At 45.1% G+C, this 15,904-nt stretch overlaps 2 protein-coding genes across 10 annotated transcripts in view; one reads left to right on the forward strand and one right to left on the reverse strand.

Moving 5' to 3' along the window:
- LOC146835058 (vitamin D3 hydroxylase-associated protein-like) overlaps positions 1–15,904 on the reverse strand; it is a 686,483-nt gene that overhangs the window by 439,273 nt on the left and 231,306 nt on the right. Inside the window, exon 4 of the mRNA XM_085602724.1 lies at positions 14,963–15,096. Within this exon, the coding sequence (XP_085458850.1) occupies positions 14,963–15,096 (134 nt within the window). The remainder of the gene's footprint in view (positions 1–14,962; positions 15,097–15,904) is intronic.
- The window catches only part of LOC146835059 (uncharacterized), a 505,671-nt gene that overhangs the window by 10,722 nt on the left and 479,045 nt on the right, over positions 1–15,904 (forward strand). The gene's annotated exons all lie outside the window — the stretch shown is intronic.

Consider the following 15,904-nt stretch of genomic DNA (forward strand, 5'->3'; position numbering starts at 1 on the left):
AGGCACCTTGCTGTGCTACCATACTCTAAAGTGACAGGGCAAGAATGCACTGTATTAAAGCAGTATGGTGCATTCCTGTCCTTTCTCCCTGCACTGGCGCCCTTTCGGCAGCCTAGCGTTGACATAGGCGTCCTTGCACCATGGTGAAAGAGTACCTCCATTGCAGACAGGATTGTTTTTGTGTAGCGAGGGGCACCTGCCTGCACAAAAACAATCCTATGAGGCGTTTTCCCCTTTCTCTTTGTGCTGCAGAATGCAGAATGCAGCACACATAGAAAGAGGAAAACATTAGGAGAAATAAAGATATGTATCCTTGTTACATCTCACCTCGTCAGGCTTTGGATTTGGTGCTTTTCCAGGTTTACATGATTTTGTAAATCTGAGGCAGGGTCAAAATCCATGGGTAGTGCATGGGAAATCTCACTGCAACAATCATGGAACGGCGCGCAGGCGCAGAGTAAGGCGCAACAGCGATTTGCGCAGTGTCGCCTTGCTCATGATTTATGAGGCTCCTGGAAGTCATGCAGGGAGGATTTACATGGCTTCATACATTTCTATTAGAGCCCAGTGTCACACATGTACCACTTTACGTGTTGAACAGAGCTCTTATAGATAAGCGCCAGGTGTCTCCAAGACCTCTCATTTTTGTATGTTATGTTAGGTTGATACGATATGCAGATTTGTAGAGCACACTGTCACCTGGGAGGGTATCCTGGTGATAAACAGGTGTGAGTCTAGCCAACCAGAGAGTCTAGTGGGACTACTCAAAAAGCCCGGTGTTCAGCTTCTTGCAGAATTAAAGAAGTGAGGAGGAGGCTCTTAGGTGTAGTGGCAAGTTGTTCCAAGCTTTAAGAGCAATGTAGAAAAAGGCTCAAACACTGGATCTGGTTTTTCTTATTGGTGGAATGTAAGCAAAGGTGTCTGGAAGCTTTGTGAAGAAGATGCGATGTTTGAGGTATCCTGGGGCAGTGGAGCTCCTTCAGGTGTGGTGAGATGTGAGTGGGTCATGGGAGACTAGGAGTGATTCTGGCCGCCCAGTTCTGAAAGGACTGCAGCCTTCTGTTGAGTTTTTTGTTGATCCTTGCTTAGATGGTGTTCTTATAGACCACCTTGCTTGTGACAAAGGCCTGCATGATGGCTTGCCAGGCGCTGATTGGGAGCCATTTAAAAAATCTTCCTCAGCATCTTCAGAGTATGGAAGCATGAAGCAGTGACAGTTTTGGCTTGGACAGTCATGTTGAGTTTGATGTTGATGACGATCCTAACGTTCTTGGTGTTGACAGTCCTAAATCTGTTGGCCGCTAGTTGGAGGCCCACAGTATAGTGCGCTTCTTGAAGATCATGATTTTAGTCATTTTGGTGTTCAGCTTCAGATAGTTGGTGCAGGTCTTGGACATTTCTGCAGGGTCATCCCCAAACTATTTTCCTTCACCCTCCTGTTTTCTGAACCATGTTTGTTGTTTTTTTAGGCCTCTGCACAAATTACAACTCTGAACCAGTGCTAAACTGCTTGTGCGCTCTACTTAAAACATGGTAAAATGGGCTTATGCCCAATTGGTATATTTACTCTACCTGTAAATCCCCAGTAAAATGGTACTTTGTTTACATGGCCTGTAATGCTACTAGTGGGCCTGCAGCCTTGATTGTGTCTGACGCTTCAGTAGCCTTGCAAACCTGTCTTGTGCCTGCCATTGGGGCAGGGTGCTTGGTTTTCATGTGAGGGGGTGCCTCTGCCTGAGCAGGGCCCCTCTGCAGCTCTCAGAGTCCATTCTCTGTGGCTGTTTGTGGATGCGGTTAAACCATATACTCTTAAGTGCATTAGAACCTCCCGGTAAATGCTAACTCTGGGATGGCTGCATCAAAACATGTCGTGTTTGGTGTCAAATGCTTTGGAATCATACCCCCACACCAGTAACGGTGTGGGAGTATGATCCCACCCTCCTAGAGGGATAGACATGTACCCACTGTGAAAACACGGTAGAATCTTGAAGAGCCCTGGCATCACAAAATGGATGACACCAGTCACAGACACTGGGCTGCCCTCCTGCTGCTGACCGAAACTCGCAGTGGAGGAGGCCCAACAATAGGCATCCTGTCACATGGAGGTGTAACCGCCTCCCTGACAGGATTTAGTGTATTGGGGCTGGGTGGGTTCACTCCTAGAGTGCTTTGAAGTCCTGCACTGGGGGAGCAGTAGGCTCCTCTGTGCATTTGCCAGCTCAAACTGGTTCAGGGGCTACCTGCCCCTGCTCTGGTGCGAAACTGGACAAAGGAAAGTGGGTGTAGCCACCCACTCCCCTGAGGGGTCATAGAGCTAGTCCCTCCCTTCCTTGTAGTATAAGTTAGGGAACCCTTGCCATTGCAAACTAGATATCCCTGGACGATGCTCTGAAGAAGAATCCTGGACCTTTGACATTCCACTACCTCTGGAAGACTGAAGAATCTCCCTTTGAGTCAAAGAGTGACTCCCCTGCTTGGCAGGCACCAAAACTTTGAATCAACGGTCGCAAACTTTCCAGCTCCCGCTGGAGTCCGAAGTCCCTGCAGCCCCGGAAGTGGATTTCCTGACTTCTCCAAGGCCATCGTGAGTCCCTAGCGACGCAGAGGCAAGTGGATCCCACGAGTGACGAGGAACAGCAATACCCGGTTACCGTGCACTATTTTCGAGTGCAACCCCTTCACGACGTTCTAAAATGTGTACATTGGGCCACGTATGGTCCAAGCCTCCAGCAGGATTTCCTCCCATTTGGCTCCCATTGAAAACGACGCCTCGACCCAACACCAAAAGACACCTATGCACCCGGCTTCCCTGGGTGAGGTAACTCCAGCACTACAGTGCTCCTGTGTGTGTTGGCTCTAGAACTACTTGCCCTGTAAGTGACTTGCTTGTAGACTCTCCCGAAGTATCCTAAAACTTTAAAATTCCAACCGCGACTTGCTTCATTTAAGTCAATTGGGATCCGCGGCTGTGTTCTCACACTGCATGCGTCCTTTACTTACCTGCCTTGGGTGGATTAGTGAGGCTGCAGCGCTTCTGAAGGCCCTAGGCCTTGTCCCCTCGTAAGTCTATCTTCCTAAGTCTCTTTTTTAGTATATGGTCTGGTACGCCCCTAGGGCCCCAGCCATATTTGTGCTTAACTTGTTGTGAACTGTTTATTTGTGCATATGTTCCTGACTTCTAATCTCATAAAGAGATTAGTAGAGTGTGTTAGAAATAAATACATATATATTTTATATATATACCTGTGTGGTGCCCTTTCATTTAGTAATTCAAGAGATTATAGGGTAAAACAAGCTGCTTTACATTCCTCTAAAGACTTAGCCTGAAGGCTGCGCTCCACAGCTACCACTAGGATAGCTTTCTTTAAAAGGTTGTCTTAAACCTATCTACCATAAGAGTCAAATTGTACTGGTGCAAGGTGGCCACTTTAACTAGTGACCAGCATATACCAGGCCAACTTCTCACATTGGTTTACAGCGTGTGGGATTACAGCTTGCTATTGTTTTACCAGAAAATCTCTATTTGAATTACTAACTGACAACCACTATAGGTACTCAAGGTACATATAAAGTCAAGCTTAGTATCAATAAGTTCTACTGAACTTAGAGCTGTGTGTCAAGGGATAGCACACCCTTTCTACAGCTCAAGCTAGGATCAGTAGGCCACAAACTAGTGTGGGTAGTACAACACTGCACAACACTAGAATGTCCTTAAAGGGTGGAGCCAGTGGGTCCACTCAGCCTCAGTATAAGGACATGACTTTCTTTGACTTGAAAGCCATGTGTGCTGCAAGGCACTTGAAGCTAGGACAGAGTCCCTCCACACTACACCTGATAGATCTGCTGACAGCAGATGATCTTAGATTAGCTCTAGGAGCTAATAGGTCTGAATCAGGGGGTGGGTCAATCACAGTCTCTGGGTCAGATGATGAAAATCAAGATAACCTGGACACAAGAATCTGAAAAGGACAGAGGAATGCTCCCTAAGAGAACTGACAGAGTGGAGGAGAGGCCTAGGTCCCCTTCTAGGGAATCTGACCACTCCTATCACTCTGGCAGAGAATCTGTCCAGCAGAGGAACTCATACTTTAATAGAAGAGATACCTCCTCTGAAAGAATGTACAAACTGCTGCAGTATGAGGAAGCAAGATTTGCCCTCAAAGCTAAGCAGTTGGCATTAGATAGAAAAGCCTTTGAGCTCCAGAGAGCTTCTAGAAGAGAGGGGTTAGGAACCCCTGGTGGCAGCAACAGTGTACCTAGAGTTAGAGAATGTATTCCAGACCATAGGAACCTGTCCAAGGTTGTTGCTCCCTATCAGAGTGGGGATGATATCCATAAATGGATAACTGATATGGAAAGGGCCTGTAGAGTACAGCAGGTCCCCCAAAAGCATTGGGCAGCAATCGTGTGGCTCTCCTTTTCAGATCAAGGTAGAGACAAGCTCCTCACTGTTAGAGAAGAGGATGCTGATGACTATGACGTCCTGAAGTGTGAATTAATAGATGGGTTTGGCTTAACCACTGAGCAGTACAGGTTGAAGTTCAGAGACACCCAGAAAGCACAGACTAAGGACAGGACTGACTTTGTAGATTGTGCAACCAAGGCTCTGGAGGGTTGGCTGATTGGTAGTAGAGTTATTGATTTTAAGGGATTGTATAATCTTATGATGAGAGAACAGATCCTTAATAATTGCCAGAACCAGTTGTTGCATCAGTACCTAGTGGACTCTGATCTGACCGCTCCCGAAGAATTGGGAAAGAAGGAAGACAAATGGGTCAGAACCAGGGTGAGGCAGAAAACCCAGAACCAAGGGGGTGACACCAAGAAGCAGGATCCTAAAGGCTCTGAGAAAAGTGGGGATAAGTCAAAAGACCAGAAGTCTTCAAAAGGGCCCCAAAAATCTGCATCTGGTGGGGATTCACAGTCTAACAAGGGAAAAGGCCAAAAGAAACCCTTGTGCAAATTCTGTAAACAGAAAGGGCACTGGACTTCTGACTGTAACAAGTCCAAATACCAAACCACCACCACTCCTGCCCCTAAGGCAACTGTTCCCCCTAGTTCAGCTACTAGTGGAGGTGGTAATCAGAATAAGGGTGTAGTAGGGTTGACCCTGGGATCTGAAGTGGACACTGGCCAAGTCAGAGTACCCACTCAGGCATTGCTGATTTGTGATGGAGACATTGATATGTCCTTCCTAGTGAGCCACAGTAATCTGGGCAAATACAAACAGCAGCCTGTAATAAATGGCAAACAGGCTTTGGCATTTAGGGACACAGGTGCTAGTGTCACCATTGTGGCAGAGGATCTTGTGGACCCTGGACAGATCATCCTGGGCGAAATGTACCAGGTTACCAATGCAAGCAATGTCAGGACCAACCATAGTCTGGCAGTTGTGAATTTCTCCTGGGGAGGGGTAACTGGCCTCAAGAAGGTAGTAGTCAGTGCAGACTCCCTGTTGAATGTCTATTGGGCAATGCTCTAGAGACTTCAGCCTGGTCTGAAGTAGAGTTATGGACTCCTGCTGAGATGTTGGGCATCCCTGCAGAGGTATTTGCTGTGTCCAGGTCACAGGCCAAAATGCATCAAACTGAACCAGCTCTGGATCCTGAAAGAATGGACCAGGTGCTACCCAAGAAGAGGAGCAGTAGGGTTACGGCAGTGCCTTCCACTCTGTCTCAGATCACAGATTCACCTCTTGAGAGAGGAGAAGCAGATTCTGAAGAAGAAACTGCCCAGAGGGACTTGAGCCTGATCAGGTTGAGTTCTTGGGGGCAGGGGGCCCTTCTAGGGAAGATCTGAGTAAGGAGCAGCAGTGCTGCCCCTCTCTTGAACCCCTCAGACAGCAGGCTGCTGCTGAGGCTGCTGGGAGTGCTAGTGGGTCCCATAAAGTTTATTGGGATGAGGGACTCCTATATTCTGAGGCTAGAGATCCAATCCCTGGAGACACAAGGAGGTTGGTAATACCACATAAATTTAGGGGGTTCCTCTTGACCCTAGCACATGACATCCCTTTAGCAGGTCACTTGGGCCAAAACAAGACCTGGGACAGGATTGTTCCACATTTTCATTGGCCACATATGTCAGAAGACACCAAGGAGTTTTGTCGCTCCTGTGTCACTTGCCAAGCCAGTGGCAAGTCAGGTGGCAAAACAAAAGCCCCCCTGATACCACTACCTGTGGTGGGGGTACCCTTTGAAAGGGTAGGGATTGCCATTGTTGGTCCCCTTGACCCTCCAACTGCATCTGGGCACAGATTTAACCTGGTGGTAGTGGATCATGCCACCAGGTACCCAGAGGCAATTCCCCTGAGGACCACCACAGCCCCTGTGGTGGCAAGAGCCCTCATTGGAGTTTTCTTCAGAGTGGGTCATATCTGACATAGGTACCAACTTCATGTCAGGATATCTAAAAGCAATGTGGAAGGAGTGTGGTGTAACTTATAAATTCACTACTTCCTATCACCCACAATGCAATGGGTTAGTTGAACGTTTCAACAAAACCCTTAAGGGAATGATTAAAGGCCTCCCAGAAAAGCTTAGGCGAAAATGGGACCTTTTACTTCCCTGCCTTCTGTTTGCATACAGAGAGGTTCCACAGAAGGGGGTTGGCTACAGCCCATTTGAACTTCTGTTTGGGCATCCTGTAAGAGGCCCATTATGTTTGGTGAAGGAGGGCTGGGAGTTACATCTCAAACCTCCCAAACAGGATGTGATGGACTATGTACTTGGTCTCCGCTCCAGGATGGCCGAATACATGAAGAAGGCAACTAAAAACCTGGAGGCCAGCCAAGAATTACAAAAAACTTGGCATGACCAAAAGGCTGTGCCCCCTTAGGGTGCTCCATGTCAACAGATTGAAACCATATGTTGACAGTTCTGACATGGGCTTGCTCGTGGCAACTGATGAGGAACAGGAGGAGGAGAGTGACCCTCTCCCTGACCTGCTCTCACAGAACCCTGATGATGGGTCAGTAGATGGTGTTGCTTTGGCAAGCAGCCTCACTGGCCATCAGCAAACTGAATGCAGACAAGTTCTGAAACAGTACAGACATATGTTTAGCCTGAACCCTAGTCAGACTACCTGGTGCACCCATGAGGTGGACACTGGAGATAGTCTGCCTGTCAAGAGTAAAATCTACAGGCAACCTGACCATGTCAGGGACTGTATCAGGACTGAAGTCCAGAAAATGTTGGAGTTAGGTGTGATTGAGCCTTCAGATAGCCCTTGGGCTAGTCCAGTAGTCCTTGTGCCCAAACTTCATACCCAGGGTGGTAAGAAAGAAATTAGGTTTTGTGTAGACTACAGAGGCCTCAATGCAGTCACCAGGACTGATGCCTATCCCATACCCAAGGCAGATGAGCTGATTGATACTTTGGCCTCAGCCAAGTATCTGAGTACATTTGACCTAACAGCTGGCTACTGGCAGATCAGGTTAGCCGAGGATGCCAAGGCCAAAACAGCATTTTCGACCCCTGGTGGGCACTACCACTTTGTGGTGATGCCCTTTGGATTGAAGAATGCACCTGCCACTTTTCAGAGGTTGGTGAACAAAGTTCTGGCAGGGATGGAAACTTATTACTCAGCTTATCTAGATGATATTGCTGTCTTTAGTTCCTCCTGGCAGGATCACCTGGTCCACCTCAGAAATGTTTTGGAGGCCCTGCAAAAAGCAGGCCTCACTATCAAGGCCACTGAGTGCCAGATAGGGCAGAGTCAGGTTGTGTACCTGGGCCACCTTGTAGGTGGAGGCCAGGTTCAGCCTTTACAGAGCAAAATCCAAACAATCATGGAATGGGTTGCTCCAACCACCCAGACACAGGTGAGAGCCTTTTTAGGTACTTTTTAGGTACTATAGGAGGTTTGTTAAGGGATATGGATCTATAGTGACCCCCTTAAATGATCTTACCTCAAAGAAAATGCCAAAAAAAGGTTCAGTGGACAGCTAGCTGTCAGAAGGCATTTGGATATACCAGGCCAACTTCTCACAGAGGAAGACAGTGATATTAACATAAGAAGCAAGCCCAAAGCCAATTAGTCACACGGGTGAATCCTAATGGCTTTGCAATGCTTGTTTTTTACTACATTACCACACCAAATGGAAGCCTTTTGGTGTCTCTGGTATTTAGTGACAAATGTGTGGTAATTGGGTTATGGGTTTAAACAGATTGAGGTGACATTGTGGTGCAAATACAAGGAACACTCTAAACGGTGGATTTTTCAACATTTTGCGCTGGGTTAGTGTCACAAAAGTGATGCTAGCTAGCACAAAATAATTTTTGGGAATTTAATTTCCAATGCAAAACTTGTTTTGCGCTGGAAAGTATCCTAAAAGTTGCGCAAAGCAGCGTTAAGCTGAAGCACTGATTTGGGTTACTTAGCGCCAAGGGGGCGTTCCATTGGTGGTACATGGGCGTTCACATGGAACCACCCATGCTTTTTGATGCAAAACCCTACCTACAAGGAATTGTAGACAGGGTTTACCGCCAAAAGTTAATGGCACTTCAAAGGAGGCACTCACAGGAGAAATGTTTTTATTTCTCCTTTCTTATCTGACTTTGTATGCGTGCTGCACTGTGCAGCACACATATACAGTAAGAAAATCTTTTTAACTTGTCTAGGAAGGCTACACTTCCTGTACAAAACCTATGCTAGACTTACGCACACACTCTAGCGCTATGGTGCTAAGGTGTGTGCGTGAGCCTAACAAATAAACCATGCACCGGCACTAAGGAGAGAGCCATATCTCTGTAGATATGGTCCTTTCCTGTTCCCCCCGTATCACACAACACAGCACAGCCTCTTTGGGTGCTGCACTGCGTTGCATGTCATTTTTGAAAATCTCGCCCTAAATTTCGAAATCTAAATAACAGTTTCCAACGATCACTGAGACATTGAGCTCCTACCAGGTTCAATGGCATGCCATGTTTCTGATAAGTAAATGTAGATCTCTTCCTAGATCTCTATTATGGCATGGAAAGGTAGAAACAAAAAGACACAAAGCAGATGGAGGCTGTGTATTTATGCAGCATGCAATGGTACCACAGTCTGGACGGAAAAGCAGACAGATGCCAGTCTCAGATGCTGAAGAGGTTGCAGTGGGCAACATTTTACTGCAGTCTCAGCGACACCGTGTCCGCTCTTTCACCCATAAGTCTTCTTGGAAGTTTGGAGTTTTGTCATTTTCTTCACCACAAGCGAGAGTACTGAATTATTTACAGTATTAAATGTATTTTCATAATACAATATGCAATAAATAAATTAATTGCAAAATAGATTTACCTATATTGTATGTCTTGGTTTTGAACAAAGTAGATATACTCTTAGTCTTCTACTACGAGAAGTGACAATAGACCTATTTAGACACCCAGCATACTGTTAAAACAACCAATATCGGAGTCATATGTCTTTAATTGCGATGCACTTTGTTTTTATACCTTCTCTCCTCACTGCACTTTTCTTCACCACAAGCATGAACACTGGATCTTTTACAGTATTAAACATATTTTGATAATACAATATGCAATAAATAAATTAATTGCAAAATATATCTGCCTATATTGTATGTCTTGGTATTGAATAAAGTAGATATACTCTCAGTCTTCTACTACGAGAAGCAAGTTTTCTTTGTCTATTTTGGTGATTAAATTCCTCGTGAACCATTGTTTTCTAATATAACTTCTCACAGATAATAGCATCAAGATTCAACAATGCACTGATGATTCATAAGCCTGCTTGAATGGCTCCTTTGCTTTAAATATCCAATGTCTAAAACAGTGCTTGCATATCATCGATACCTGGATGTCCAACACCTACCTGAAGCTCAACCCAACCGAGACAGAGTTGATGTTATTTGCCAAGAACAAGAAACAGTACAAAACTGTCTCAGTGACATGAACCTTGATGGGCTCAAACCACTATTTTCATCAAATGTCAAGTCACTTGGGCTCACCCTGGACTCTAGCCTCACCTTCATAGAGTACATTGTCAAAAAATAAAGACGGCTTGGTAACAGCTCTCTCTTCTAAACAAAGAAAAACTGTTTCTTTCAAGAATCCCTTCAGAACTACTGTTCAAGCCCTCGTTCACTCATATTTAGATTTTGATAATGTCCTGCTGGCCTCCCATACTCCACACTAGCACAACTTAAGGGCATAGTATATGCTTCACCCCCATCCTGGTGGAACTCCGTTGGCTACTCTTGTCGGCCCATGCAATTTTCAAAACCAGCTCCGTGATTTAGAAAGCCACCACGACTAGCACCCCCGCTTAACTTGCAGATAAGCACACCCTGTTTGGTGGTTCTGGCAACACCCACAGCCTGGACACCATCAGACCTCAGACAAAGACGTGTAAAAAAGAAGACAAATCAAGGCAGCAGATCTTTTTCATCTATCCACCCACGGTCTGGAACAACATCCCTATTTCGATTATATTGACCCAACCCAGCTCGAATTCAGGAAAGAGCTGAATATGTACCTCTTTAAAGAATACTACATCATAATGCATTAACCACTCACAAATCGGCTATCTCTTCTATCACTCATTAACTTTATGTGTGTCTTTAGCCTTCTCCACCACTCCACTGCCTTTTGGCTAAGCTCTCCTATAGAAATAACACACAAAATCAGCAAGGAAGGAAGCAATAAGTGGTACACTACAACCATGGGCAACATGAAACGATTGGGTCTAAATTTTGAACAATGCTGGAGAAAACCTCTGGCAGCAACTGAGAAGCTTATGAATCTAATCAGAGGGAGTACCATAGCAGAGTACAAAAGACAAGAAAGCTGATTATACTGATTGGCTAATCTGGGGATCAACCAAACTACAGTGCTACTAAAAATATTCAGAGAAGTGTTGAAGACAGATGTTCTCAAGGTGCCCCAAATCAACAGTGCAAGCACCTGCTGTCTTTTTTTGAAAACTAGATCCTTGAGATTTGGGCCTGTATATCTCAAAGAACAAAGTAATCATTTTGATAAGTCGATGAAACTGAATTATAGTAAAACATCTATCCCTTCTTTTCAACATTGATCCTCAAACAAGTACCTAAACTGTCAGGCAAGTTGAAAGCTTCACAATGCTTCTAGAACCATGTTTGTTCCCTACAATAATAGATACCACCTCCTTTCTGTGCTGAGAAATAAAAGAAATGATAAATGCTTCATTCCTTCAAGCATTGGCACCTACAAGATTAAAACATACAATTTTACCCTGCTACTGAAGGAACTATAAGCCAACCTACAGAACAGAGCAAATTAGAGAAACTACGTGACGGGTGATGTGACAACCGTGTGGAGTTGGCGCTCACTCTTTACAGATGTTTCCAAACCAAGTCTATCCAGGCGTGGTACTCTAAGGGAGAGGAAACCACCAGAACCCCTTCAATACGATTCCAAGAAATCTGTCTAAATCAACACGCTGCCCAAGCACACACAAAAGACAGTATCAAAGCCTATTGCAATTATATCATGGCACACAAATCCAAACGACAAAACATGTGTTGGCTGGACAACTAAACAGAAGAAAAATAAAGACTAAGAATGTAAATGGATTTGGATTTGTGTGCCATGATATAATTGCAATAGGCTTTCTGGTCAAAGCTGGATTTTAAGTTACAATTCTGAAAATTCCCTTTTTAGAAAGTTGGCATTTTCTTGTCCTGACTATTTGGTTCCTGTATTCTATGTCGCATGACTAGGTGTAACAGGCAGTTGGTCTTTGTATATTACTCCTAGGCATTGAGACAAAAGAGGAATAGGTGTGTAAGGCTGTACCATCACTGTTCAGATGAGGTGGAGGAGCTGACACCTGCCACACTTGAACATCACGAAGACTTTGCCTTAGCACACTCGCAAAGGTTTTCACACTAGTCTTTTGTGTCTCCAGTCAAGCTCGGGCCAGAGCAGCGAGGAGGGAAAATCCAGACACCTCTGGAGGGGGAGGTATCTAGAAGCTTCCCCCACTTCAAAGTGGGCACCAATTATAAACAGATCCAACGCTTTAAATCACTTCTGGACCTGTATGCTTTGCCAGGAAGAAGGACTGCACAGCTCTGCTTTGCTAACCAAGAAATGCTTTGCTGTCCAAGGTCTGCTGTTGCTGCACCAGGACTATAAGGCTTCTGTGAGCTTTCCTTCTGAATCTAGCCTGCCTGTGTGGAACCAGAACTCCATGAAATCTCAGAGTCAATCGGCTGGCACCTTGTTCAAAGCCACAGAGACATAATAGACTTTCATCCACATCGACGCAGCTCCTCGCATCTCAACGCACTGCAACCAAGCTCATGCCTGGCATTGGCCCAGCACAATGCATCTTGTTCTCAGAGATGAAGCAGCCTGGCAAAAGTCCTCGCAAACTCCTGTTGATGGCATCCTTGATGATTACTCAAGGTCTTGCACTGCACACACAACGCATCTCCATGCTGGACCTCGTATTGAATATCCTTGTCGATGACTCCTTAATGCCAGCTCGCACAGTCCGACGCAAGGACTCCATATCATGATGCCCGGGCCACAAGATAAGGGGGACTGAACTCAATACAGTATCCTCTATCGTGGTCAGCCTGAAAATGCGATTTAGCCTCGGCCTCATACGACCAGATGACGGGGTTGGAGATTTTTCCTTCTTAGTGCTTGATTTTTTCAAAACCCGTAAAAACTCCATATCTCCAATTCTACTGATTGGATTTTTGTTGTTTTAGTGACCCATAATTTAATCAAATGTACTCTATTTTTCTAAATTGGTGTGGGGTTTTTCTGGTGTTGTGTTTTACCTTCATTGCTGTTTAGGTACTGCATATATTCTTCACACATTGAATCTAAGTTAAGCCTGACTGCTTTTGTGCCAAGCTACCTTAGGGTTAAACACATAATAATTTGGAGTTAGCTTGTTTTCACCCTGACAAGAATTGAGGTTTCTGCTTGAGTTGGTTTTCACCCACCAGAACCAGTAGCTCAATTCTTCACACTTCGCCCCTGCACCCACCCCGTTTTATGGTCGTGGGCACAGAGGCAAATATGCACCTAAGGGTGCCACAAAAAGGTGGTGCATTATGTCATGTTATGTTGTATTGCAGTAATCACCCATGAGAGTACCCAGGCACATTGCAGGTGGCAAGACGGCTCTCTCCCTAGGGATCTCATTTGAAGAGCCAGGTCTTCAGCTTCTTGCAAAACTCGAAAAACGATGAAGAGGCTCTGATGTGTTGTGGGGGTCATGCTTTGGAGGAGAAATGCGAGAAGCAGGGGCCTCTGGATCAGTATTTGTGTATGCGGGGAACATGTGCTAGTGTGAGTCTGGCTGAGCAGAGGTCCCTGAGAGGCTGGTGGAAGTGTACGCAGGTGTTGAGGTTGGTGGGTCTTGTGTTGCATAGTGCTTTGTATGTGAATGTGAATAGTCTGAATTGAGTGTGCTAGTGAATGGGGAGCCAGTAAAGTTCCTTGAGGTGTGGGGTGATGTCTGTGTGTCGAGGTAGGTTTAGGATAAGTCATACTGCAGCATTTAGATGGTTTGGAGCCTGTTCAGGAGCTGTTTGTTGACTCCTCCATAGAGTGTGTTACCATAATCAAGTCTGCTGGTTATCAGGACCTGTCTGAAGAATGTCTTGATGTTCACTGTTAGCCACTTGAAGATTTTTCGCAGCATCCTCAGGATGTGGAAGCAGGTGGGGGTCACCATGTTTACTTGGGCTGTCACGACGAGCTTGATGTCTAGGATGATTTCTAAGTTTATGGCATGGGTGGTGGTGTTAGGTCTGAAGCCGAGGTCTGCCAGCCACAAGATAGAATCCCAAGCAGAGGTTTTTCTTCCAAAGACCACTACTTCACTCTTGTCAGAGTTGAGCTTGAAGCAGTTGTATCTCATTCAGGTGGCTACTGTGGTCATACAAGTGGCGAAGTTGGGTTTTGTCGAAGGGGTCTCCGTGTATTCCCTGAGAGCAGACCTATGGAGGGGAGAAAGGAGGTACCATGAACCCCCAGATGTTCCCCTGCAGGCAGGTAGAGTCAATCACTGCATCCAACTGCAGGTGGATCTCTAACTACTCCTTAAAGTGCAGTCAGGTTGCCATCTGCACAGAGAAACACAGAGAAGCTTTGAAGCAACCGCACAGCATTTCACTGAATCCATTGTCCCCAGGCCAGCACACGTTTGTGGCTGCCATGGGGGCACTGTATTAATTCTAATAGGGTGTACTGTTCCTGTTTGCATCTGGTGCACCTACTTAAAGGTGCACCATTGCACAAACAAGGACAGTGTGCCCTAAGGGTTGCCCTAAGGGCTGCCAAGCAAAACATCTTGAGGTTGGCCGAAAAGAAAGAAAATGTTGGTGGCTGATAATTTAGTTCTCAAGGCACCTATCTTTGCAACTTGCTATCTTTATTATTCAGTTAATTCTCTCCATAACCCATTTTTTCTGGTTTAGGATTTCAGAGGAGACACACAGATTCAAATATGTCTTTGGCCTGCCTTCTTTCTGATATACAGACTCCAACTTCCCTTGATTACTTTACATTGAAGCTGCTGTTTATATTTTAACTCATCTTCTGTAACACCACCATTTAGAAATTGTTTGAAGTGGCTCCTAGTTTGCTCCAGTAGTTTATGAAAACAATGAGGAAAATATTTAAAGCAATGTACTGAATGACAACTGGAGATCTAGCAAGGCACATTTGATTAGTCAGTTCAGCTTGACTGTCAAGAAGAGTGGTGTGAGATTGATCTGGGCTCTTGGAGCACTGCTATGTACCTCACTGTGACCAACCTAAGGGATCTTTCAAGCCTTGGCATCGTTAAAGAATAGATGAAAACCTGCAGGTGGATGGAGCAATTCTCTTTCCCAGAGCTGTTTTTTCTGCATCCAGGTTGAACAAAGGAGTGCAAAAGCATCAACAGTTGGGCATGCACCACTTATTTCTTCATACTTATAAAAAAGCCATTGGATATAAACGCAGATAATTACTTTATCAACGCCTGTGGGATGTTTGTCTTCACAAAGGGAATGCCTCCCTGCTTCTTCAACACCTGGATGAGCACACAGTCCTCTTGGTCCAGAACATCGTGAAATTTTAAAAAGCCACAAGCACTGTCATAACCCTACAAGGACAAAAAAGGAACAGCATATAAATCAGAAGCTGGCAATAAACCATGATTTACATTTTTTTAATGAAATCTAATTTGAGAAAGTGTATAAACAATTTTGAACAGGGCTGACCACTGATGTAGGAAAGACAAAGGGCACAATTGGAGGCAGTCCTGCTTCTTTACATACCGCTGAAAAAATAAGTAACAATGTGCATGATAGATAAAACATTACATTTTATACAAGTTGAAAAAGAAAGGATTCTACAGTCCATAAAAGCTATAGAGAATAATCAGCATGGGAAAGAGCCACAAGTAATCAGTAGCCAGCCAAAATAGTCACACATGGCCCTTGCTGGCCTGTGCTACCCATGACTACCAAATGTATTTCTGTTATTTTACATTACCGCGTAATGTCCATCGAGTCACGTGCATGTTGACTCTTTATAAGCTCTCCTGATGGCAGTTGCTCTGTGAGACAACCCTTGTCACCATCAGACACCCTCTGCAACTGTAACCTGATCTAGACAGCCATGATCCCCTTCACTGATAACACCTCAAATATCTTGTACATAATAATTTTCTTATACATATTATCCACACCTGACCGCGCCCTTCAATGGTTTGATGAGTGGAACATAGACCACGCTGTCCTCCCTCCTCAATAAGAAGCAATCCTCAGAGGGCAGATTCACATTCACCAATGTCATCAAAGTATATGTTTCCCAACAATATATTTGTGGGAATAATTTCCCTGCCTACTTTTTAAGGATGAGACTAAATCAGTCTTTCAGTCTCCAGTGGGGCCACGTTGGAAGAACCC

This window comes from Triturus cristatus, chromosome 4_2 (assembly GCF_964204655.1).
Source record: "Triturus cristatus chromosome 4_2, aTriCri1.1, whole genome shotgun sequence".
NCBI classification, from domain to species: domain Eukaryota; kingdom Metazoa; phylum Chordata; class Amphibia; order Caudata; family Salamandridae; genus Triturus; species Triturus cristatus.